Consider the following 24,449-nt stretch of genomic DNA (forward strand, 5'->3'; position numbering starts at 1 on the left):
ATTAAAAAAATCAATGTTAAACATATTTATTGATTTGTTTTCATTGTGTTGAAAACAGATAAACCTGGACCTCCGGCTGCTTTTGACATCTCTGAAATCACCAATGAATCCTGCTGTCTGGCCTGGAATGCCCCCAGAGATGATGGTGGCTCCCCAGTTTCCAATTACATTGTTGAGATGAGACCCACAGATAAAGAAGAGTGGCAGAAACTGTCTGCTACAATCAAACAAACTGTTTTCAAAGCCTGCAAACTGGTGCCTATGAAGGAATATGTCTTCAGAGTGTCTGCTGAGAACCAGTATGGCATTGGGACTCCTGCAGAGCATGTGCCTATTATTGCAAAGTATTCATTTGGTAAGTGTACTATATTACACTATATTACACTATATTGCACTATATTATATGTTATGTTTCTTTATTTACCTTATTTACAAAATAAATTCTCTTCTTCTGTCACTTAGATCCTCCTGGGGCACCAACCAGGGTTCAGCCTTCTGATATCACAAAGGATGCTGTAACTCTAATTTGGTATGAACCTGATGAAGATGGTGGAAGCCCCATCACTGGTTACTGGGTTGAGAGGTTTGATCCTGAGACTGACAAATGGATCAGGTGTAACAAGCTGCCAATTAAGGATGCAACATACAGGTAAGGATAATTGTTTTCATTGTGTCAACATTTGAATGGTGAAGGAAGTGCTAAAGAAATTCTCAAATAATGCACCTCTTAAGGGTGAAAGGTTTGCCAACAAAGAAGAAGTGCAGGTTCCGTGTTTTGGCTGAAAATCTTGCTGGACCAGGAAAGCCAAGTGATGAGACTGACCCAGTTTTGATTAAAGATCCAATTGGTATGTTACGGTTTTATTTTTCAACTTTGTGGCAAATTAAATAATTAAAATTTAAAGTCATGAATTTCAAATGTTGTTGTTTTAGATCCTCCTTGGGCTCCTGGGAAACCATTCATCAAAGACATTGCCAAGACTTCAGCACACCTGCAGTGGACCAGACCTGAGCATGATGGCGGCGCTAAGATTGAGTCCTACATAATTGAGCTTCAAAAGACTGGAACTGAGGAATGGGTTCGTGTAGCTGAGGATGTGCCAACAACAGAGCATTTATTGAAGGGTCTGATGGAGAAGCAAGAGTATTCTTTTAGAGTCAAGGCCGTCAATGTTGCTGGAGAGAGTGAAGCCAGTGACCCAAGTGACCCTGTTGTCTGCAAAGAGAGACTTTGTAAGTGTTGACAGAAGGTTTGAAAACTGACTTGTAAAACATTTTTGTCATATAGTCAAAAGCTATATATCAAGATCATGTCATCAAGAATATATCTAGATATCATTATCTAGATATATCAATAAGCATGAAATTTAATTGTACTTTTGGACTGCATATAAAAACAACATTGACCAAGGTACATGCTTGAAATCAGAATTTAGTCATATTCCAATTATGTATAAATAAAGTAAATGTGTTAACTTTATTGCCTTAACTTGATTAAGCCAATATTTTTGTTTATACAAATCCGACATATGCTTGTATTAATTAAAAGTCTGTGTCATCTTACTCAGAATATCTACTGTTCATTTAAAATAAATTAATTGTTTACAGAAACACTGTGCACAGTACGAGTGAAGCATGTAAATATGTTCTTCTAAACAATGGCTTAACCAGAATATTTATCTTAATCAGAAAATAGTAGACGTATGTAAACGTGGTCAATGCCCATTGTCAGTGTAAATATTAATGAAAGATATAAAAGACTAATTGCATCCCCAATTTCCAAATGTATCACTGATATGTTCTTCTTTTTATATTCAAACTGCAATGATGATGATAATATTATTTTTGTCATTCTCATTTGACCAGATCCTCCAAATGTCCCACGTTGGCTTGAGGTGGTTAACATTAGTAAAATCAACTGTGACCTGAAGTGGACTGAACCAGATAGTGATGGTGGCTCTCCGATCACCAACTATGTTGTTGAGAAGAGAGACGTCAGACGCAGGGCCTGGCAGGCTGTGGACACCACAGTGAAAGACAGCAAGTATACTGTCACTCCACTTAATGAAGGCTCTCTTTATGTGTTCCGTGTTGCTGCTGAGAATGCAGTTGGTGTAAGCGAATTCTGTGAACTAGAGGACTCTGTTCTGGCCAAGGATACATTCAGTAAGTTAAACTACATGTTTTGTACATTTGTTTTGTTTTGTTTTATTTTGTTTTGATTAAAGTGAGTTATTCTTGTCCTCTCTAGCAACCCCTGGACCACCCTACGCTTTGACTGTTGTGGAGGTGTCCAAGAGACATGTTGACCTGAAATGGGAGCCACCCAACAGTGATGGTGGAAGACCAATCACTAAGTATGGACATATTTATATATATATAAAAAAAAAAAATTTAAATTACACAGTAATTTTGAAAAATTTTGTAAAATGCAAAATTGGTGTTCAAAGCAAAACAGTTGTCTCATGAATATTTTTTTTCATAGGTATGTTATTGAGAAGAAAGAGAAGGTAGGCACACGCTGGGTAAAGTCTGGAAAGACATCTGGCCCTGAATGCAAGTACAGGGTGACTGATGTTGATGAAGGCAGTGAGGTGCAGTTCCAGGTCCGTGCTGAGAATGAAGCTGGAGTTGGCCACCCAAGTGAACCTACTGTTATCATGACCATTGAGGATCCCATAAGTATGTTTAGTTACATACCATGCATAACATACTAATGCTGAAGTAGTTATAGATGATAGTGTACACCCCATTATCTGGATTAATGTGTTTTGTTTGTTTGTTTGTTTGTTTGTGTGTTTTGTAGGTCCACCTTCTCCTCCAACTGAAGTCAAGATTGTTGATGCCAGCAGAGAGCACATCAACATTACATGGAAAGCTCCAGAAAAGAATGGAGGAAGTCCAATCACAGGCTACCATGTTGAGCTGTCTGAAGCTGGAACTGAGAAGTGGATGAGGATTAATGCCCGTCCTGTCAAAGAGCTTAGGTTTAAGGCTGAGGAAGGCATCATTCCTGAGAAAAAATATGTGTTGAGAGTTCGTGCTATCAATGCTATTGGAGTCAGTGATCCCTCTGAAATTTCAGATGGTGTCTTTGCCAAAGACCCTGACTGTAAGGACTATTAAAATATTCATTGTGAATGAAAGGGCATGTGTGTGTATATGTGTGTGTAGACATTTTTTCCACTGGTCTGATACTAGTATTTAATACATTTTTCAATATTTCGAAGGTGCACCAACCATGGATCTTCAGACTCAAGATATTGTTGTTGTTGAGGGTGAGAAGATGAATATAAAAATCCCATACAGAGCAATTCCAAAACCATCAATGGTCTGGAAAAAGGGTGACACTGAATTAAAGACTGAAGACAGACTGACATTGACATGTGAACTTAAACATGTTCAACTGGAGCTTCTCAAGTGTAAACATGAAGATGCTGCCGTGTACACTGTTACTCTTGAGAATAGTCTGGGTTCAGTAACTGGCACAATCAATGTAAAAGTGGTCGGTAAGAAACTGTATAAACTATATAAATTGGCTTTAACTGACTTACACTTTCCATACCTACTGCTTAAAAATCAAGCTTAATGCCTCATTAAATTTTTTGTTAAAAGGCCTGCCTGGACAATGTAAGGACATCTCTCCAAGTGAGGTCACCAAGAACTCTTGCAAGATCTCTTGGGAGCCTCCAGAGAGTGATGGTGGTAGCCCAATCTTGCACTACGTTCTGGAGCGTAGGGAAGCTCAGAAGAAAACATTTTTGCCTGTGATGTCTGGAGACAATGTTTTAAGCTTTCTGGTCAAAGATCTTATGCTCAATGGTGAATATTACTTCAGAGTGAAGGCTGTTAACAAAATTGGCAGTGGCGAGTTTCTTGAACTTCGCAATCCTGTCATATCGGAAGAACAGAAACGTAAGTATAATTATTAAAAATATATTATTAACTACATATTATTAAATTAATCTCTGGTCATGTTTGTCATTAATATTTTCATTATTATTATTATTATTTACAATTATTATATTACAGAACATCCAGACCCACCAATTGAGGTTGAAGGACACAATCCCACCTCAAATTCAATCACTGTTACTTGGATGGCACCACCATATGATGGTGGATGCCCAATCACAGGGTACATTCTTGAAAAGATTGAAAAAGATGGTGACAGATTTGAGAGATGCGTTCCAAATCTAGTGCCTGGTTTCTCCTACACCGTCACTGGCTTGACAGAAGGAAAAGAATACCAGTTCCGCGTCCGTGCAGAGAATATTGCAGGAGCAAGTGACCCATCTCGCAGTACAGCACTGATTAAGGCTGCTGATCCTGTTGGTATGTTAAAAAACAAAATCTATTACAGCTCCTCTATGCAAACTTTTCTGTGTGTCAAATCAAACATTAAATGTCACTTTTTAAAATCTTTATTATATTTTCTGCTTAAGATCCACCAAAGGTATCACTTCATGCCCGTGTTGCATCTGGCCTCAGTATCAGAAAGGGAGAGGAGATTAGATTGGATACTTACATATCTGGATCTCCCTACCCAACTGTTACATGGTTCAGAAATGATGAGAATGTCAGGCAGCCACCAGCAAAGAAGAAACCAGAAATTGTGAAAAAGAAAAAGAAGAAGTCTGTTCAGCCTGAACCTGAAGAAGAATTCCATCCACCACTTTTAGATCGCCTGTCATTTGACCAGACTAAAAGGGGTGAGAGTGCTCTGATGGTGCGTGATGCCGTCAGATCTGATCATGGAAATTTCACTATTAGAGTTGAGAATACCCATGGTTTTGCAACAGCATCTTGTTACGTCAATGTTCTTGGTAAGTTACTTTTGGAACTACTATGGGTATTTCCTTAAGAATTTAACAACTGCAATTGTGTATTAACATTTCTGCCTGTTATAACTTGCAGATAAGCCTGGCCCTCCTGTCAACTTTGGATTTGATGAGATCAGGAACACTTCTGTTGTTTGCACATGGGATGCACCTCTTGATGACGGTGGCAGTGAGATCATCAACTACATACTAGAAAAGAAAGACAACACAACGGATGAGATTGGTTGGGTAACTGTGACCTCGACTCACAAGGGATACAATTACCCTGTAACCAAGCTTATTGAAGGAAAGGAGTACATCTTCAGAGTCACAGCTGAAAACAAGTTTGGCTGTGGACATCCATGCTACTCTGAACCACTTGTTGCGAAGAATCAATTTGGTAACATTACATTATGGGTGTATTTTGAACAGTAGTTGGTTTATGTTATAGTTTACTTGAGTTTATCTGAATATTGTTTTTCAGCACCACCTGATGCTCCCAACATGCCAAGAATTGGAGAGGTCACTTCCAGCACAGTTGCCCTCAGCTGGCATGAGCCAAAGGACAATGGTAGCCCTATCTTGGGCTATTGGGTTGAGAGACGTGAAGTCAACAGCAAATATTGGATCAGAGTGAATGCCAATCTTCTTAGTGCACTAACAGTTAAGGTTGATGGTCTTTTGGAAGGTCTTGTTTACGTCTTTAGGGTCTGTGCCGAAAATCTTGCTGGCCCAGGAGAATTCAGTGTACCAACTGATCCTCAAACTGCAATGGATGCAATCTGTAAGTGTGAAAATTTAAATCAAATGTTTACTACTTAGATTTAAATGGCTTTATAATTTAATTAAATGTAACAATTTTTGCAGTACCACCTGGCCCACCTGTACCAAAAATTGTTGATGTCACAAATACTACTATCGATATCAGTTGGGTACCTCCATTGTACAATGGTGGTGGAGAAATCCTTGGATATCATGTTGAGCGCTGTCTGGTTGGTGAGAAGGATTGGGTCCGCTGCACTGAGTTTAGATGCAAAGACCGCAAGTACACCGTGACTGGACTGACTGAAGGAGCTGATTATTATCTTCGTGTGTATGCTGTAAATGATGCAGGACATGGAGCCCCAGGCATGACTGAACCTGTTCAGGCCAAAGAACCTGAAGGTGTGCTGAAAAAACAAATAGTGTGCAAAAGAGGATCTGAAGCTCTTAAAAAAAAATTTCTTTTATGAACAGTCAACCTAAATTAAGCTGTCACTCAAGATTATTTTACACCCATTTGGGCGATTCTAATTAAATATTTAAATTTGCATTGTTTAACAGAGGCACCAGGGGTTGAGTTTGATCTCTCTGTAAGGAATGGAGTCATCATTAGAGCGGGAGAAACATTGCGTCTCCCTGCTGTTGTTACTGGGCGACCTGTACCAGAAGTTAAGTGGACAAAGGATGATGCAGAGCCAGACAAGGAACGCATGGTTATTGAGACAGAAGTAAAGAACAGCACTTTAAGTATCAAAACCGCTTTAAGATCTGACCATGGCATATACCAGATCACAGGTACCAACCCCAGTGGAACCAAGTCTGCCTCTGTTAAGGTGGATGTGATGGGTAAGTAAAATTATTTTCTTCAAAAAAGTCTTGGTTTGAAAAATGGTTTGCTTTTTAATTCTGAAATGTGGGATGTTTTCTTGTTTGTTTGTTTTTTTTGGACAAAAGATGTTCCCGGACCAGTGGTTGATCTTAAGACAGTTCATGTAAGCAAGAAGATGATTTCACTCACCTGGTCAGATCCTCTAGATAATGGTGGAAGTGACATAATGGGCTATGTTGTTGAGAGAAAGGATGCCAAAATGCACATTTACAGACAACCCCTGGAAGTTGCCAATTGCAAATGTGACATTGTTGGTCTTCTTGATGGAGAAGAATACATGTTCCGTGTAGTTGCTAGGAACAAGTATGGCCTTGGTGCTCCTGTTGACCTTGGACCTGTTTTAGCAGTGGATCCCAAAGGTAAACACAATAGAAATTAATTATATATTAAATTTGAATTATATTTTGAATTTAAATTTGAATTGCATATATATATATATATATATATATATATATATATATATATATATATATATATATATATATATATATATATATATATATATATACAGCTATGGAAAAAATTAAGAGACCACTTAACATTGATTTCTGAACTTGGAGTGGTCTCTTAATTTTTTCCATAGCTGTATATATATATATATATATATATATATATATATATATGACCTGTGCTGGCAAAAGGAGTCAGAATGTGCACAGGATAATTTCGAGCTGCAAAACTGTATGGAAAAAAAAAAGTGAAAAATGTCCTTTTTTGTCAAAACAGGTTTTCACAAAAATTTGTGCATTAAGCCCTTGTCTAGCGATTCTAATTCTCCAAATAGCAATTAAACATCTAAAAGTATCTTTATTTGTATGTTTTCTGAGAGGAGTACCCTTTGACCATGAAAAATGCCATTTTTCTCTACTCGCTTCTCGACTACTGGCTTTTCCCTCAGCACAAGTTTGGTATCGTTGTAAAGCGCAGCATTCCAACTTTGTGAATATTCATAGCTAACTCTTGATGGCATGAGTCTGAACCAATGAAATGTGATTTTTTTAAACTCATGCTGATGTAAACAAAACAATCTCTCTAGTCAGATCTCTCTAGGAGTCAGTGCGCAATCCCGATATACACACATACACAGAATTACAGTATTTAAAAAAATCTGTTTTGGCGAGTATTCACGCAAACATTATCTGTTATGTCTTAAGTGAACATTTGGTTAAAATCATCTGATGTGCAACTGTAACATTATATTAGATTGGAGTACAAAAGGGATAAACAACTTTCTTGAAATTTTAGGAGTGCCATCTGCCCCAGAGAAATTGCACTATACGGAAAGGACCAAGAACACTATTACATTGACTTGGGAACCTCCTCGTAGTGATGGCGGTTCGCCAATCAGAGGCTACTATATTGAAAAGATGAGGCAAGACAGCACTGAATTTGATGTTGCCAACCGTCAGCTCTGCAAAGACCTCACCATCACTCTGGAAAGTTTGACTGAGAACATGATGTATGACTTCAGAGTGAAAGCTGTCAATGAGGTTGGCGATGGAGAACCATCCAAAGCAATCAGCGTCAATATTCAGGATGATGAACGTATGTATCACTCCCTATAATATAAATCGTTGACCAATTTTGAACTTGTGTAGTTTTAGTTTGCTAATACAAATCATTCCTTAACAATTTCATTGATATTTTGCTCTATTTTAGATATACCTACTGTTAAGTGGTTGAAATTCTTTAAGAGAGATGCCATTATTGTCAAGAAAGGAGCAGCTATTGAAATTCCTGCTGAAATTTTTGGCCTACCCTTGCCTACCTTTGAGTGGACAAAGAATGGAGTAGTTATTGACCAACCCACTGAGACAATGACATTGGAGTCAGAGGAGATTAACAGACAAACTATCAATACCAAAATTGGCATTCCTGAAACTGTAAGACAAGACACTGGCCTATACAAGTTAACTGCAACAAATACCCGTGGAGTAGGTCAACGCACAATCCGTGTGGATATCTTGGGTAAGCCTTTAAATGTTATTCCGTATTCAGTATGATTTTACTTAAGACTTTACTTTTATTGATTTTCCACCACAAGTTACTCAGGATTTTTACCTGTAGTTAAGTTATGTTAGGGACCTACTTTATTTTCAGCAATTTTGTTACAAGATTACTTTTATGATAATTGATGGGATGTCTTATGTTGTGATTATGACTGTGGTGTTTATTTCCTAGATCGCCCATTGCCACCAAGTAACATTGTGGTGTCTGACATCAAAGCTGAGTCTTGCTACCTTACCTGGGATGCTCCAGAGGACAATGGTGGAAGTGAACTCACTAACTACATCATTGAGAAGAGAGATGCCAGCAAAAAGAAGTCTGACTGGGAACAGCTGACATGCTGCATTATGGACAGACGTTATGGGGTTAATACATGTTATTAATACGTATTACAATGAGACAGTTCCTTCTAGAATGACACTGATAAATACTCTATACTCTATAAATACTCTAAATGTTTTTTATTTATTTATTTTTTTAATCCCCTTCTGAAGGTGTACAAGTTGGAGGCCTATGGTACCTACCAGTTCCAGATCAAAGCTGAGAACAAGTTTGGGGTCAGTGATAGTTGTGAATCAGAAAAGGTTGTACTTAAAGATCCATTTGGTCTTCCCGGTCCACCCCAGAGGCCAAGGATTATTGGACACACTCGCTCATCCATGTTGGTCACATGGGAGCCTCCAAAAGACAATGGTGGCTCAACCATTCAAGGCTACTGGCTTGAAAAGAGAGAGAGAGGTGCTGTATACTGGAGTCGTGTTAACAGGGCACCAGTCACAAAACCAGCAGTCAAGGGCCTGGAATACAATGTGCTGCACCTTATTGAGGGTGCCGAGTACAAGTTCCGTGTGATGGCTCAGAATGCAGCTGGTGTTGGACCTCCAAGTGAATCAACAGAGTGTGTGTTTGCGCTTGATCCGAGAAGTAAGTAATATTTCTTATGTTGATATGTTTATGAATTCCAGTTCCTAATGAATACAACTCTCCATTCTTAAATGTTACTTGTAGAACCACCAAGTCAACCACCAGCACCTGTAGTAAAAGACAAATCCACAAGCAGCGTGAGCCTTTCTTGGACCCCACCAGAAAAAGATGGAGGAAGTCCAATAAAGGGTTACATTGTTGAAGTTCAGGATGAAGGTTCACATGAATGGAAAAGGATCAATACACCGGAGAAGCTTATCCTGACTAATTCATACACTGTGTCAGGGCTTAAAGAGAATAAGAAATGCAGGTTCAGGATTGTTGCTGTCAATGCTGCTGGTGAATCTGAGCCAAGTCCCAGAACTGCTGATATCATTGTACAGGATATTCTGGGTAAGTCTTACTTTTGTTTATATGTGTTACAATAATATAGAATAATATTTAATACATATATGTACAACATTATATATGACTAAAGATATATGTGTTACTTGACATGTTCACAGAGGAACCTGTCATTACCTTGGAGGTCACAGCTAATGAACTTCTGAATTGTCGTGCTGGAACAACCATCAAGATTCCAGCCACCATCTCCGGCAAACCTGTTCCAAATGTGACATGGGAGTTTGATGGAACTGCTCCAACAGAGAAAAAGAATGAGCGTCACACTCTGCCAGAGGATTCAGAAGTAGGATTATTCATATTTTTTTCAAAATACTCAGTTTGTTCAGTCTAAACCAAATAATATATTTTACATTTGAACTCTGCAGATATCATCCAGTGATACAACATCAGTAGTGACAATCCCTGAATGTAAATTAAATCATTCTGGCCGATATATCATCACTGCCAACAACCAGGCTGGCACTAAAGTAGTCAAAGTGCGTGTGACTGTACTTGGTAAGTATATTCAAAATCCCTAAAATCATGAAAACATCAAAACCCGATAAAATAGTAGTATCATTAGAATACAGAATGTCTAGAAGTATGCATTAAATCACATAATGTGTCTCTTTTGTCTAGATTTGCCTGGAGCTCCAAAAGACATTAAAATCAGTGACATCACACGTGGAACATGTAGACTATCCTGGAGTCCTCCAGACTGTGATGGTGGTGACAGGATCAAGAGCTACTTCATTGAGAAAAAGACTGTTGAAGGAAAGGCTTGGACAAAGGTCAACCCAGCTTGTGCAACACAGTCCTTGGTTGTGCCAGACCTCAATGAAGGACAAGAATACTTTTTCCGTATAAGAGCTGAGAATCGCTTTGGTATGGGGCCCCATATCACAACCATTCAGCGGACTAAAGCCAGGGATCCTATTCGTAAGTGTATTTTGTAAATGAGTCTGTCATTAAAAATGCGTAAATACAGTTTATTCTGACTATTCAAAACTCTGTATTATTGCAGATCCTCCGGATCCTCCCACAAGAGTCAAAATCGTTGATGTGTCCAAGGGCATTGTAACTCTGACTTGGAAGCCACCCAAAAATGATGGTGGTGCACCTGTGACTCACTACAATGTTGAGCGCCTGTGGTGGGATAGCAGTGGAAACCAGCAAGAGTCCTGGAGGCAGTGCAACCGCCGTGATATTGATACCACCACGTTCAAAGTGGAGGATCTCCACCAGGGTGCTGAATATGAATTCCGTGTTAAGGCTGTGAATGAGGTTGGTGCGAGTAGACCATCCTCTACAGCAGGACCTATCATCGTTAAGGACCAGAACAGTATGTACAGAGCATATACACACAAAGCAATTCGGTGAATTTAATAGTTGCATGGTGTACCAATTCATCTTGCTTCCTTCCACTTTTAGGGGCACCTTCCATTGAGCTTCCAGAATTCATGGAGTTTGAACAGGGTGCAGATATTCATATTGTTGCCAAGATTAAGGGATGTCCATTCCCAACACTCACATGGCAGAAGGCTCCACCTCACAAGGGTGAAAGCAAGGTTGATATTGAGTATGATGAGCACATCAACAAGCTTGTGTCTGATGATAGCTGCACACTGCTGATCCAGCAGGGCAAACGCTTAGATACAGGCCTCTACACTCTTACTGCTAGCAACAGCCTTGGCACTGTTTCCAAGGAAATGAGACTTAATGTTCTAGGTAAATTGCAACAACCATTTTATATGAAGATATACTGTATAGGTGTTGTTATTATTGTAATTAACATAATTCTCTTCTTTTAAACAGGACTCCCCGGGGCTCCATCTGGCCCCATCAAATTTGAGGAAATTCATGCTGAACAAATAACACTGTCATGGCTGCCTCCTAAGGATGATGGTGGCTCCAAAATTACAAACTACACTATTGAGAGACGTGTTGCCAACAGGAAGACTTGGATACCTGTCACTAGTGAACCCAAAGAGAGAATATACACGGTCGAGAATCTAATGCCTGGCCATGAGTACATTTTCCGCATTAGGGCTCAAAACAAATATGGTGTTGGTGATCCTCTTGATAGTGAACCTGAAGTAGCCAGAGATGTGTTCAGTAAGTATTCATTCACATGTTTAATGTTATATTAGAGACATGTTGTATGTTTAGATTACAATTATTTCAGTTGATTACATTGATAATTTTATGTGTTTTTTTAAGTGCCACCTGGTCAATGCGAGAAGCCAACACTTTCAAGCATCACAATAGACTCCATGACTGTGAACTGGGAAGAGCCAGACACAGATGGAGGCACTCCAATCACAGGCTATTGGCTTGAGCGTAAAGAAACTACATCTAAACGCTGGAGCAGAGTAACCCGTGATCCAGTCAGGCCTATGCCACTTGGTGTGTCTCACAAAGTCGAGGGACTTATTGAGGGATCTCAGTATCTGTTCCGTGTGATTGCAATTAATGCAACAGGATGTGGACCTCCAAGTGAGCCATCTGATCCAACATTTGCCAGAGAGCCAATAGGTAGGAAAACAATACAGTGTGAAATTCTATGGCATATTTTTGATACACTATGACACACTATTTTCACACTTTGACAAATCTGTTTTCTTGTAGCTCCTCCTTCTCCACCAACACCAAAAGTCACAGACTGGACTAAGACTACAGCAGACTTGGAATGGATTCCACCCTTGAAGGATGGAGGTTCAAAGATAATAGGCTACTATGTTGAATACAAAGAGGAGGGCACAGAAGCATGGGTTAAGGTTTGTTTAAGACTCGACTATGTACAATTCAGCAAAACATGTTCATATACTTTTTTTACATAAAAATATCTTCCTTCTTTTCCAGGCCAAAGACACGGAAGTTAGAGGGACTAAATTTGTGGTCAGTGGACTGAAAGAGAATGCATTCTTTAAGTTTAGAGTTTTGGCACTCAATGCTGCTGGCCTGAGTGAACCAGGAGAAGTTGCTGATGCTCTTGAAATGAAGGACCGGATAAGTAAGTCTCAGTGATTTAACATGTAATTCTTCCAATGAGCTTAAAACTGAGGGTATTTTTTGTTGGTGTGCAAAACGAAGTAAAATCTAAATAATTTTATTTCAGTTTTGCCAGTTCTTGAGCTGGATATTTCAGTAAAAGAGAAGATGGTTATTCACGCTGGAGGTGTTATCCGTATCCTGGCTTATGTGTCAGGACAACCTCCACCTGTGATAACATGGAGCAAAGATGGATTCTCAGTCCCACAAGAAGCTGTTATTGAAACCACCTCAATAAGCTGCTCAATGGTAATTAAAGACTGCACAAGGGCACAACGAGGTGTTTATACAATAACAGCCAAAAATGATGGAGGAGAGGTGAAGAGGTCTATTATTGTAGACGTACTTGGTAAGTCAGAATTATCAGGTTCAAATAGTCCATACATTACTATGAAATAGCTACATTAGAGAATTTACATTTTCTGAACTTATTTTGCTTCCTCAGATATCCCTGGTCCAGTGGGGGCACCATTCACAGCAGAAAATCTTACAAGTGATTCATGCAAGCTGAACTGGTTTTTCCCTGATGATGATGGTGGATCTGCCATCTCCAACTACAAAATTGAGAAACGTGAAGCTGAGCGCAAAGCTTGGACATCTTGCTCCTACACAGCTGGCAGACAAAATGCTGTAGTAAACAATCTGGTGCTTAAAAAGGCATATTTCTTCAGGGTTGCAGCTGAAAATGCAATTGGAGTAGGTCCTTTCTGCCAAACAGCATGTGAAATTGTGATTAAAGATCGTATCAGTAAGTATTTTCCCCCCTGGATTTAAAATAGCTTTAAACTAGCTTTAAACTATTGACTAAGTAATGCAACTGTAAAATAGTATTAAGTATGGATGGTAGCCAATCATCATTTGGCCTCTTTTTACTAGATCCCCCAGAACGTCCAGAAGACATTGAGGTGACTGCCATAACTAAAGACTATATAAGTGTGACATGGAAACCACCTAAGTATGATGGAGGATCTGAGGTGATATCCTACATTCTTGAGGCTCGCATGATTGGCAAAGACAAGTTTGTCAGACTGACCAAAGAGAAACTGATGGATAGGAGATATACTTTTGATGGTCTCCGTGAAGGCGACACCTATGAATTCCGTGTCAGTGCAGTGAATGAAGTTGGTCCGGGTAAACCATCCTTCTCCACTAAGCCAATTACATGTAAAGATGAACTTGGTGAGTGTAGTGTTTTTGTTTTTCAAGTGTTCTTCATTATGTACACCACTATTATTACCGCTAACTCTGTTTTTTAAGTATTAATGACGTTCATGATATGATTTTCCCCCAATTTCCCCCCAATTTTAGAGCCCCCTACAATTGAACTTGACTTCCGTGATAAGGTTGTTGTGCGTGTTGGTGAAAGCTTTGCACTCCAGGGGCGTTATACTGGAAAACCAGCCCCATCTGTCACCTGGTCTAGGGATGACAAGGAACTGAAAGCAGACAACCATATCAAGTTCAAAAATACACTTACCACAATGTGTCTGGGTATTATGAAAGCTCAGCGTGGGCATAGTGGCAAATACTGTGTGACAGTTGAAAACTGTACTGGTGCTCGTAAAGGCATTTGTAATGTCGTCGTTGCAGGTAAGTCACATGAAATGAGAGAAAAAAAGTTTACTTAACTGTAAAATAATATGTAGGGCTGCCCTCAAATAAAGATTTTTCTAGTCGACTAGTAGTTTTTCATTTAAGCCATTAGTCAACTAATCGCACGTTTATATTAATAAGCCATGAATCATAATAATCAGCCTTTATCTGCCTATCTATAATATATAAGCTTAATCAGCACTCAAGCACACACATAAAGCTTGCCATAGAGCACCAGTAAAGGTAATGATTACGAGTGTGTCATGAAAATACAGCAAGGAGACTGTCTAAACATTGTAATAATTTATTGATAATATTTTCTGTGTTTTCGGCTGCAGAGATTAAGTTGCCGATGCTGACTCATCATCTCCACAGTAGTGGATGCACCTATATGCACATTTCAAATGGATTACATAAAATGAGAATATTTATTTGACATTTAAATTGGTTAGCTTAAAAGTAGACCTCAAGCTATCTATAGATATATTTCTCATGTCTGTGAGGCAATTATACGCTGAGTTTCTGTTCATGTTTGTTACTTGCTCAAGTTCACTGAGACTGAGATGGCGGAAAGTGCATCCTGATTGTTTTCATTATGACTATTGGTGTTTTTTGTGACTAATAAAATATTGGTTGACCAAGCCTCTTCTAGTTGACTAGTGGTTGATCGACTATTAGGGGGCAGCCCTAATAATAAAATGAACAAACATGCATATTTTGGCCTATAACTTACAAGCAATCTATCTATGAATATTCTGTGCATTTTTTTTAGATCGACCATTGCCTCCAGAAGGCCCAGTTGTCTTTGAGGAAGTTCACAGAGATCACATGGTTATTTCTTGGAAGCCCCCTCTTGATGATGGTGGATGTGAAATTTCTAACTACATCATTGAGAAGAGAGATGTAAACAGAGACATGTGGACAGCTGTAACATCTGCCTCCACAAAAACCCACTGCAAAGTACCTAAGCTTGTAGAAGGTCGTGAATACATCATGAGAATTTGTGCTGAGAACATGTACGGCATAAGTGACCCCCTGGAGTCAGAAGAGATGAAAGCTAAAGATCTATTCAGTATGTAAAAACACACACGAAAAAATCAGTTAAAAGCTGTAAAAAATTGTTTTGTTCCTAATATCTTGCACATAATTACAGGGGTACCTGAGGCACCTGAGCAACCCACTGTAAAAGACGTCTTTCATGATTCAGCACTGGTGATTTGGAACCGGCCTCGTGATGGTGGAAAGCCCATCACAAACTATATCTTGGAGAGGAAGGAACCCTCCGCTAAGAGATGGTCTCGTGCAACTAGAGATCCAATCTACCCTGCTACACAGTATAGGGTACAAGACCTTACTGAAGGCTGTGAATATGAATTCCGTGTAATGGCAGAGAATGAAATTGGAACTGGAGATCCTAGCCCTCCAAGTAAACCTGTTCTTGCTAAGGATCCCATTGGTAAGTCTTCATGTTTTAAAGGTTTCCTTTTCTTAATACTTATCAGGAAGAAGTACTGTTGATCATTCATTATTCATTCATTCAACTTATTCTTTAATAGTTTTGCCAAGCCCGCCTGTTTTGCCTGAAGCTATTGACAAGACTAAAGATTCTGTAAGTCTATCATGGCGTGTTCCTCGTCATGATGGTAAAGGCAAAATTTTTGGTTACTTGATTGAGTATCAGAAGCCCGGTGCAGTCGAATGGATCCAGGCAAATGAAACTCCTGAATCATGCCCAGACACCAAGTTTGTTGTGACAAATCTACCAGAAGGTGGAGAGTTCCAATTCAGAATTATGGCTGTGAATGCAGCTGGAAAATCTGAGCCTGCATATGTCAAGGAACCAGTGAAAGTTCATGACAGACTTGGTAATTTCCTTCTTTTCATTTACATAATTAAGAAAATTGTAGTATTAAAAAGTATGTTTTTCACATACTGGAAAGTAATCGCTAAAAATGTATTAATTCATATTTCTGTCTTTCTTATCTCAATTCTCATGCAGAGGAGCCTGAGTTGCTGTTACATGGCAATATGGCTCGTGATCACCTTGCCATGGTTGGGACAGACATCACACTCAGTGCCACAATTAAGGGCATGCCGATACCCACTGTCTCTTGGAAAAAGAATGATGGTGAAGTTCCTGCTCATTGCGTTATAGAGGTCACAGCAAGCGGAAGCAAACTTCACATTAAGAATTGTACCCGTGCTGACTCTGGCAATTATACTATCACTATTCAGAATGCAGCTGGATCGAAATCTGCTACCTGCACTGTTCTCACTCTTGGTATGAATTTTTTAAGAACAACTTTTAATGAACGAACAAATGAACAAATGATGGATGGATGGATGGATGGATGGATAGATAGATGGTTTTAGAATTACAAATACACCAAACTTAAGTACACACAGTATGTATAATTAAGTAGATACCTATAGTAGCACCACAATGACTCTTTTTCTTTTTGATTTAGATAAACCTGGACCTCCAAGGAATCTTACCATCTCTGAAATCACAAGTGAGTCAGCTTATCTGACATGGCAAAAGCCAGAAGATGATGGTGGTGCTGTGATCTCCCACTATGTTGTGCAAAAGAAAGATGTAGCAGCTGAGAACTGGGTTCCAGTGTCTGCTGCATCTAAGAAGCTGAGCCTCATGGCTCAATATCTGATGGAGGGAATTCAGTATCTCTTCCGAGTTGCAGCTGAGAATCAGTTTGGCAGGAGTAAATTTGTTGAAACCACCAAGCCCATCAAGGCAGTTGATCCTCTTTGTAAGTATTAAATGTATTATTTTTAAATGCTTGAATTTTTTATACCAGTTTGTTAAATTACGTTGTGTATTTTTACTTAAAGATCCCCCTGGTCCACCCAAGAATCTGCACCATGTGGATGCAGACAAAACTGAAGTATGGCTTCAATGGGAATGGCCTGATCGCACGGGTGGAAGTGAGATCACTGGATTCATTGTTGAGCATCAAGAAGAGGGTTCCACAGACTGGGTAACCTTCAAGACTGTCAGCAATCCTCAGTGCCATGTTACTGGACTTGTGGAGGGCAAAACCTACAGATTCCGTGTAAAATCACAAAATGCAATTGGCATTAGTCGACCAGACACCACTGTGCCAATTACTTGCCAGGAAAAAACCTGTAAGATTTATACAATATCTTATTTTTTAACATAAAATTAAACATAAATACGACATAAAATTTAATTTTATTATGCTAATTTTCTTTTTCAGTGGCTCCAACCATTGAAGTTGATGTGAAGCTTATTGAGGGTCTTGTTGTCAAAGCTGGCAGTACAATTGTTCTCCCAGCAGTCATGCATGGAATCCCAACTCCAACACCCAAGTGGCAAAGTGAAGGAAATGAGCTTAAAACTGAGGGCAAATTTAAGATTGTTACTGAAGGAAATTCAACTGTCCTGACTATTAGTGAATGTGTCAGAATTGACAGCGGAGAGTATATACTTTCTGTGGCAAATCCTGCTGGAAGCAAGTCAGTTGCTCTACATGTCACAGTCCTTGATATTCCATCTGCTCCAGTTGGTCCTGTAAATATCCTTGAGGTTACCCCAGATCATATGATAATCCAGTGGCGTCCTCCAAAAGATGATGGTGGTACACCTTTGATGAACTATGTTGTAGAGAAGAAGGATATCAAGAAACCTTGGGAGCCATGGTCAGTTGTGAGTTCTGGAAGTAACAGCACAAAGGCCAAAGTCCCACGTTTGGAGAAGGGACGTGAATATATTGTGCGTGTACGTGCAGAGAACAAAATTGGCATTGGAGCTGCCCTTGAAAGTCCTCCCACTATTGCCAAGCATATGTTTAATCCACCAGGCCCTCCTGGCCAACCAACTTGTTCTGATATAACAGAAAATGCTGTAACAGTGTCATGGACTGAACCAGAAACAGATGGAGGAAGCCCTGTGAGTGGCTACATTGTTGAGCGCAGGGAGATGACCGGCAAATGGATTCGTGTCAATAAAACACCAGTCCTGGATATAAGATACAGGGTGTGTGGTCTGTTTGAGGGCAACAGCTATGAATTTAGAATCTTTGCTGAAAATGTTGCTGGTGTAAGTGAGCCTTCATATCCCTCAGACACAGTGAAAGCCAAACGTCCAATTAGTCCTCCAGGGCCTCCAAGTAACATTAAGCTGAAGGACTGGAGCAAGTCATATGCAGATTTGGTATGGACCAAACCTTCCAGAGATGGTGGCAGCCCCATCCTGGGCTATGTTGTTGAATGCCAGAAATCAGGTTCTGCACAGTGGGACAAAATAAATAAGGATCTAATCAAGTATTGTGCATTTAGAGTACCTGGACTTAGTGAAGGCACAGAGTACAGATTCCGTATTAGAGCCTCAAACAAAGTTGGAGATGGTGAGCCAAGAGAACTCACAGAAACTGTGCTTGCTAAGGACATTCTTGTTCCCCCCGAAGTAACTGTTGATGTTGCTTGCCGTGACCTCCTAACAGTTAGAGCAGGGCAAATCATCAACCTTGTGACCCGTGTAAAGGGCAGACCTGATCCAGAAATCACTTGGACTAAAGATGCAAGAGCTTTAGGCAGAGATAAACGCACTGAGATGAACAATAACTTCCCTCTTGTTGAGCTGGTAATTCAGGAAGCTGTTAGAGCTGATTATGGAAAATATGCAATTCAAGCAAAGAACAGCAGTGGCCAAGCAAATGCTACAATTATTGTTAATGTACTTGATATTCCTGGAGCCTGTCAGAATTTGAAGGTTGCTTATGTGACTAAAGAGTCATGTATGGTGTCTTGGGAAAATCCTGAGGATAACGGTGGCACTGAAATTACTAATTATATAGTTGAGTGCCGACAACCAAGTCAAAGGGGATGGACAGTTGTTACATCTGACTGCACTAAACGACTTGTCAAAGCTCCACTTATTGAGGGTTGTGAATATTTCTTCCGTGTGAGTGCAGAGAATAAAATTGGTGCTGGTCCATCAACAGAAACAAAAGCACCAGTCCTTGCTGTTGATCCAGTTGAGAAACCTGGTGAGCCAGAGAACTTCCAAATCACTGAAATTGGCAAGACGTTTGTCTTCCTCAAATGGAAGAAACCAGAATATGATGGTGGCAGTCGTAACCTTGCTTATCATATTGAAAAGAAGCCTAAAGAATCAGATGAATGGGAAAGATTACACAAAGGTGCCATAAAGGAAACCTATTTCATGGCTGACAGATGTATTGAGAACCAAATTTATCAATTTAGAGTTCAAACAAAGAATGAGGGAGGAGAGAGTAACTGGGTGACAACAGCTGAAGTTCTTGTAAAAGAGGAACTAGTACAGCCAGAGCTCAAAGTCAAACTGATAGGAGTTCTAGTTGTTAAAGCTGGAGATGCAGTTCCAATTGAGGCAGAGGTTATAGGTAAACCTCAGCCTGATATAAAATGGTCCAAAGAAGGTGTCACTGGAGATATCACCAAAAACCCAAGAGTGCAAGTTGAAACTGGCACCAACTTCACTAAATTCCTGCTTACAAATTCAAGACGTGGAGATACTGGAAAATACATAATTACTGGAACAAATGCTGCTGGAACCTGTTCTGCTGAGGCCAAGGTGAATGTTCTTGATAGACCAGGTCCTATTAGAGACCTGAAAGTGTCAGACATTTCTGTGGACAGATGCAAGCTTACATGGGAGGTACCAGAAGATGATGGTGGTTGTGAGATCTATAACTACATCATAGAAAAATGTGAGACAAAGAGAGGGGTATGGTCAGTTCATTCAGCAGCTATAATTACCAATTCAGCTAAAGTTACTCGCCTTATCGAAGGGAATGAATACATATTCCGAGTGAGAGCAGAGAACAAAATGGGTGCTGGCCCTGCTGTCGAAACTGAGTCTATTGTTGCAAGGACCCAGTTTAGCAGACCAGGTGCACCAGATGCTCCAGAAGTGACTAAAATTTCAAAAGAAGAAATGGTTGTTATGTGGTGCTCTCCCGATAATGATGGTGGAAAACCTATCACTGGTTATATTCTTGAGAAGAAAGAAGAGCATGCCATTCGGTGGGGCCCTGTTGTTAAGTCCCCAATTGCAGGGACACAGATGACTGTTACAGGTTTACTGCCTAATCATGAATACCAGTTCCGTGTTAAGGCTGAAAATGAAATTGGAGTTGGTGATGCAAGCAAGCCATCCAGATCATTCACTGCAAGAGATCCAGTTGGTATGTCCAATTACAGTCAAATATTTGGTGAAATGTTTGTTTTTGTCTTTAGAGTCACTTTTATTATTTGGTTTTCTATTTGCAGAGCCTCCTGGTCCTGTTAGTAACTTAAAGGTGTCTGACAGCTCAAAGACATCAATCACTCTTGCATGGACAAAGCCAACATATGATGGAGGTGCTCCTCTTATTGGATATGTAGTTGAGCTCAGAGTCAAGGGCACAGGCAAGAAGGGGGATGATGGCTGGAAAAGGTGCAATGTTGCTGCCCAGTTGATCGGAACAGAATTCACAGTCTCGAGCCTGGATGAGAAGCTTGAATATGAATTCCGTGTTTCTGCCCAAAATCAGGTTGGCTTGAGTCAGCCAACAAATCTCGAGGGAGCTGTGACACCAAGAGAAGTCTTGGGTGAGTTTCCATGGACTTTTCTACAACCTTTTTGGTAACATTCCTTTCTATTTCCCAATCAATTGTGTTTTTATCCTTTTTCCCCCCAATGTTCAGAGGCCCCCGAGATTGATTTGGATGCAGAACTGAAGAAAGGTGTGACAGTTAGGGCTGGATGCCCAATAAGATTAGTTGCAACAATCAGAGGCAGACCTGCTCCCAAGGTCTTATGGAGGAGGATGGGAAAAGATAATGTTGTTCAGAAGGGTCATGTTGATCTCATTGACACTATGACATTCCTTGTTATATCTGAAAGTACTCGTGATGATTCAGGCAAATATTCATTGACTATATCCAGTCCAGCCGGAGAGAAGGCAGTGTTTGTGAATGTCAAAGTACTTGGTAAGTAAAAAAACAAGCTCCCATTTATTCATCTGTTTCAGTCATGTGACTTCATGTGGGATGAGTGGGGAAATACATCACATGACAGAAACAGATGAGTAATGTAAAATATATTAATCTATGAAAATACTTCAAATACAATTTTACTCAGATATTTACTTATTTTTTTCTTTTTTGCATTTTAAAAACAGATACACCTGGACCTGTTGTTGGTCTTGAGGTTACTGACATCACAATGACTTCTTGCAAGCTCACATGGTCTCCACCTGAAATTGATGGTGGCAGTGACGTCACTCATTACATGGTTGAAAAACGAGAAATTGATCGCAAGACTTGGGCAACAGTGAAAGCTAATGTTGAAAACACCACATTTAAAGTTAGCAATCTTGTCCCAGGAACAGAGTATTACTTCCGGGTCATAGCTGTAAACGAGTATGGTCCCGGAGTCCCAAAAGTTACACCAAAATCCTATCTGGCCTCTGATCCTATCAGTAAGTGCATTCTTAGCCAGAACAATTTTAAAGTTTTTGTTGAAATAGTATTACTATAACAATTGTGTCTCCTCCCTTAAGGCAAGCCTGACCCACCACAAAAGGTTGATGTTCTTGAGATTACTAAGAACAGTGCAACTGTGGGATGGGTGAAACCTATGCGGGACGGCGGATCTAAAATTGATGGCTACATTATTGACTATCTTGAGCTTCCAATGCCTAAACCTCCCAAGAAACCAGTAGAGGTTGAAGGTGAGGCCGAGCCTGGCGTAGAGCCCGTGGCTCCTCCTCCACCTGAACCTGCGGTGGTGGAGGAGAAGGAGGAGAAGAAGGAGGAATGGACGCCATACACAGTTGTAAAAGATTTGAGCATCTCTGTTGCTGGACTAAAGGAGGGAAGAAAATATCGTTTTAGAGTGGCAGCAAGAAATGCCATGGGATCCAGTCTTCCCACAGAGACAAAAGAAGCTTATGAGATCAAGGAGCAGATGTGTAAGTCATAGAATGAACATGTGTTACTCAGTCATTTGAGTCAATAGATTTGAACTAAAAACCTGTTAAATCTTGTGTTTTTTCCCCCCCCAGTGGAGCCCAAAATCATAATGCCTGAGCTTGTCACTGCAAAGGCAGGGGCAAAACTGAGGGTTGAGGCTCTTGTATCTGGAAAGCCAGCACCAGTGTGCCAATGGAAACGGGGAGAAAATAATGTAGTCCCATCAAGCCGTCTTGCTGTTCACAAATCTCAGAACATGTGTGTGCTCATCATTAAGGATGTTTCAAGACAAGACAGTGCTGAATACAGCCTTGTTGCTGAAAACAGCACTGGAAAAGTTGACCAGACTTTGAAAATTATCATCAGAGGTTAGAACTTCATCATCACCACCTTCAATAATAATGGGCTATGTGAACATGCAGTAAATTTTACAAACATTCTTTTCTGTCAGATATTCCTGGACCACCTGAGCCACCATTTGAGATCAGTGACATCGATTCTGATGCCTGCACACTCTCTTGGAACAAACCTATTGAAGATGGTGGTAGCAATATCACTAATTATGTGATTGAGAAGTGTGATATAAGCAGAGGTGACTGGGTTACTGCCCTTTCCAGCTGTGGCAAAGCTGGCTGCAGAATCGGAAAGCTTATTCCTGGAAAGGAATATGTCTTCCGTGTTCGTGCTGAGAACAGATTTGGTATTTCAGACCCCCTTACATCTGAAAGGATGGTTGCTAAATTCCCCTTTGGTAAGTTTGAAATGCAAGCATCAGCAGTGTCTGTCAACATGCAACTAATGACAAAAATTGGGAGGACTATTTGTCAGTGTCTAACAATTTCATTTTCTTTTAGATGTTCCTGGAGAACCTTTGAACTGCCGCATCAACAAAGTGAACAAGGACTGCATGTTTGTGGCTTGGGATAAGCCTGAGTCTGATGGTGGCAGTCCAGTTACTGGATACTACATTGAACGCAAAGAGAGGAACAGTCTCCTTTGGGTGAAGGCTAACGATTCTGTTGTTCGCACAACAGAATATCCCTGTGCTGGCCTAATTGAGGGTCTGGAATACACTTTCAGAGTGTCTGCTATAAACCGAGCTGGACAGGGTAAACCAAGCAAGAAAACTGAGTTCATCACAGCAAGAACACCTGTTGGTATGTGCATGTAAAATAAATTTGTAGGTATAAATGTTTCCATATAAGATATTTATGTTCTATATATTATTATTATTATTATTATTTTTTTATTCTAGATGCTCCTGGAAAACCAGAGGTTCTTGATGTGACTAAGAACACAGTTACACTGGTTTGGACAAAACCAAAGAATGATGGTGGAAGCAAGATAATTGGATACTACGTTGAGGCCTTGAAGGTTCCAGGAGACATTTGGGTGCGTTGCAACACAAGTAGTCAAAATGTGCCTCGCGAGGAGTACACCGCACCTGGGTTAGAAGAGGGTGCTAAGTACCAGTTTAGAGTAATTGCCAAGACAGCAGTTAACCTTAGCAGGCCATCTGAAATTACTGACCCCATTCTGGTGTCTGCAGAAAATGGTAAGCATTTTTATATTTTTAAAATTACTTCTAAATGTTTTCAAAATTGCTGTGTCTATTGCTATGTCTTATTGATTTTCTGTCTTGTTTGCTTGTCTATAGTACCTCCAAGAATAGAGCTTTCAATACAGATGAAAAAGATGTTACCAGTGAAGGCTGGGTCAGATGTTTGCCTTGAAGCTGAAATCTTTGGTAAACCAATGCCCAAGGTTACATGGAGCAAAAATGGAGAATTGTTAAAAGCTGACAAAGAATTCAAAATGACTCAAAAGAGACATCTCTTTTCTCTGAGCCTTGATGCAGTTACTAAACTTCATAGTGGAAATTATGGAATTCTTGCAGCAAATGCAAGTGGTTCTACAACTGCAGAAATACAACTCAAAGTTTTAGGTGAATAAAATAATATTTTTATTTTTTAGCCTAAATACTACTAAATGAATTGGAAATATAGCATATTTGTGTCTTCTTTTTACAAAATAATAATCAC

The 24,449-nt window shown here is 39.8% G+C and overlaps 1 protein-coding gene across 3 annotated transcripts in view; it reads left to right on the forward strand.

The window, feature by feature from the left end:
* Positions 1–24,449, forward strand: part of ttn.1 (titin, tandem duplicate 1) — a 135,765-nt gene that overhangs the window by 62,947 nt on the left and 48,369 nt on the right. For all 3 annotated transcript variants that reach the window (XM_067409305.1, XM_067409306.1, XM_067409307.1), the window contains 51 exons: positions 59–355; positions 463–649; positions 733–848; positions 934–1,233; positions 1,867–2,166; positions 2,252–2,357; positions 2,486–2,682; positions 2,807–3,112; positions 3,231–3,509; positions 3,616–3,915; positions 4,033–4,335; positions 4,446–4,826; positions 4,918–5,220; positions 5,305–5,604; positions 5,688–5,984; positions 6,144–6,428; positions 6,537–6,830; positions 7,717–8,016; positions 8,131–8,439; positions 8,653–8,843; positions 8,973–9,402; positions 9,487–9,795; positions 9,909–10,090; positions 10,173–10,302; positions 10,426–10,725; positions 10,811–11,128; positions 11,218–11,514; positions 11,602–11,901; positions 12,007–12,321; positions 12,415–12,563; positions 12,649–12,799; positions 12,905–13,186; positions 13,283–13,585; positions 13,714–14,016; positions 14,146–14,427; positions 15,203–15,502; positions 15,584–15,886; positions 15,987–16,295; positions 16,430–16,711; positions 16,899–17,198; positions 17,281–17,574; positions 17,667–20,636; positions 20,722–21,042; positions 21,139–21,423; positions 21,615–21,914; positions 21,996–22,406; positions 22,500–22,775; positions 22,859–23,158; positions 23,262–23,564; positions 23,663–23,962; positions 24,065–24,352. In XM_067409305.1, the coding sequence (XP_067265406.1) occupies positions 59–355; positions 463–649; positions 733–848; positions 934–1,233; positions 1,867–2,166; positions 2,252–2,357; positions 2,486–2,682; positions 2,807–3,112; positions 3,231–3,509; positions 3,616–3,915; positions 4,033–4,335; positions 4,446–4,826; positions 4,918–5,220; positions 5,305–5,604; positions 5,688–5,984; positions 6,144–6,428; positions 6,537–6,830; positions 7,717–8,016; positions 8,131–8,439; positions 8,653–8,843; positions 8,973–9,402; positions 9,487–9,795; positions 9,909–10,090; positions 10,173–10,302; positions 10,426–10,725; positions 10,811–11,128; positions 11,218–11,514; positions 11,602–11,901; positions 12,007–12,321; positions 12,415–12,563; positions 12,649–12,799; positions 12,905–13,186; positions 13,283–13,585; positions 13,714–14,016; positions 14,146–14,427; positions 15,203–15,502; positions 15,584–15,886; positions 15,987–16,295; positions 16,430–16,711; positions 16,899–17,198; positions 17,281–17,574; positions 17,667–20,636; positions 20,722–21,042; positions 21,139–21,423; positions 21,615–21,914; positions 21,996–22,406; positions 22,500–22,775; positions 22,859–23,158; positions 23,262–23,564; positions 23,663–23,962; positions 24,065–24,352 (16,944 nt within the window). The remainder of the gene's footprint in view (positions 1–58; positions 356–462; positions 650–732; positions 849–933; positions 1,234–1,866; positions 2,167–2,251; positions 2,358–2,485; positions 2,683–2,806; positions 3,113–3,230; positions 3,510–3,615; positions 3,916–4,032; positions 4,336–4,445; positions 4,827–4,917; positions 5,221–5,304; positions 5,605–5,687; positions 5,985–6,143; positions 6,429–6,536; positions 6,831–7,716; positions 8,017–8,130; positions 8,440–8,652; positions 8,844–8,972; positions 9,403–9,486; positions 9,796–9,908; positions 10,091–10,172; positions 10,303–10,425; positions 10,726–10,810; positions 11,129–11,217; positions 11,515–11,601; positions 11,902–12,006; positions 12,322–12,414; positions 12,564–12,648; positions 12,800–12,904; positions 13,187–13,282; positions 13,586–13,713; positions 14,017–14,145; positions 14,428–15,202; positions 15,503–15,583; positions 15,887–15,986; positions 16,296–16,429; positions 16,712–16,898; positions 17,199–17,280; positions 17,575–17,666; positions 20,637–20,721; positions 21,043–21,138; positions 21,424–21,614; positions 21,915–21,995; positions 22,407–22,499; positions 22,776–22,858; positions 23,159–23,261; positions 23,565–23,662; positions 23,963–24,064; positions 24,353–24,449) is intronic.

Source organism: Chanodichthys erythropterus, chromosome 14 (genome assembly GCF_024489055.1).
Source record: "Chanodichthys erythropterus isolate Z2021 chromosome 14, ASM2448905v1, whole genome shotgun sequence".
Lineage (NCBI taxonomy): Eukaryota > Metazoa > Chordata > Actinopteri > Cypriniformes > Xenocyprididae > Chanodichthys > Chanodichthys erythropterus.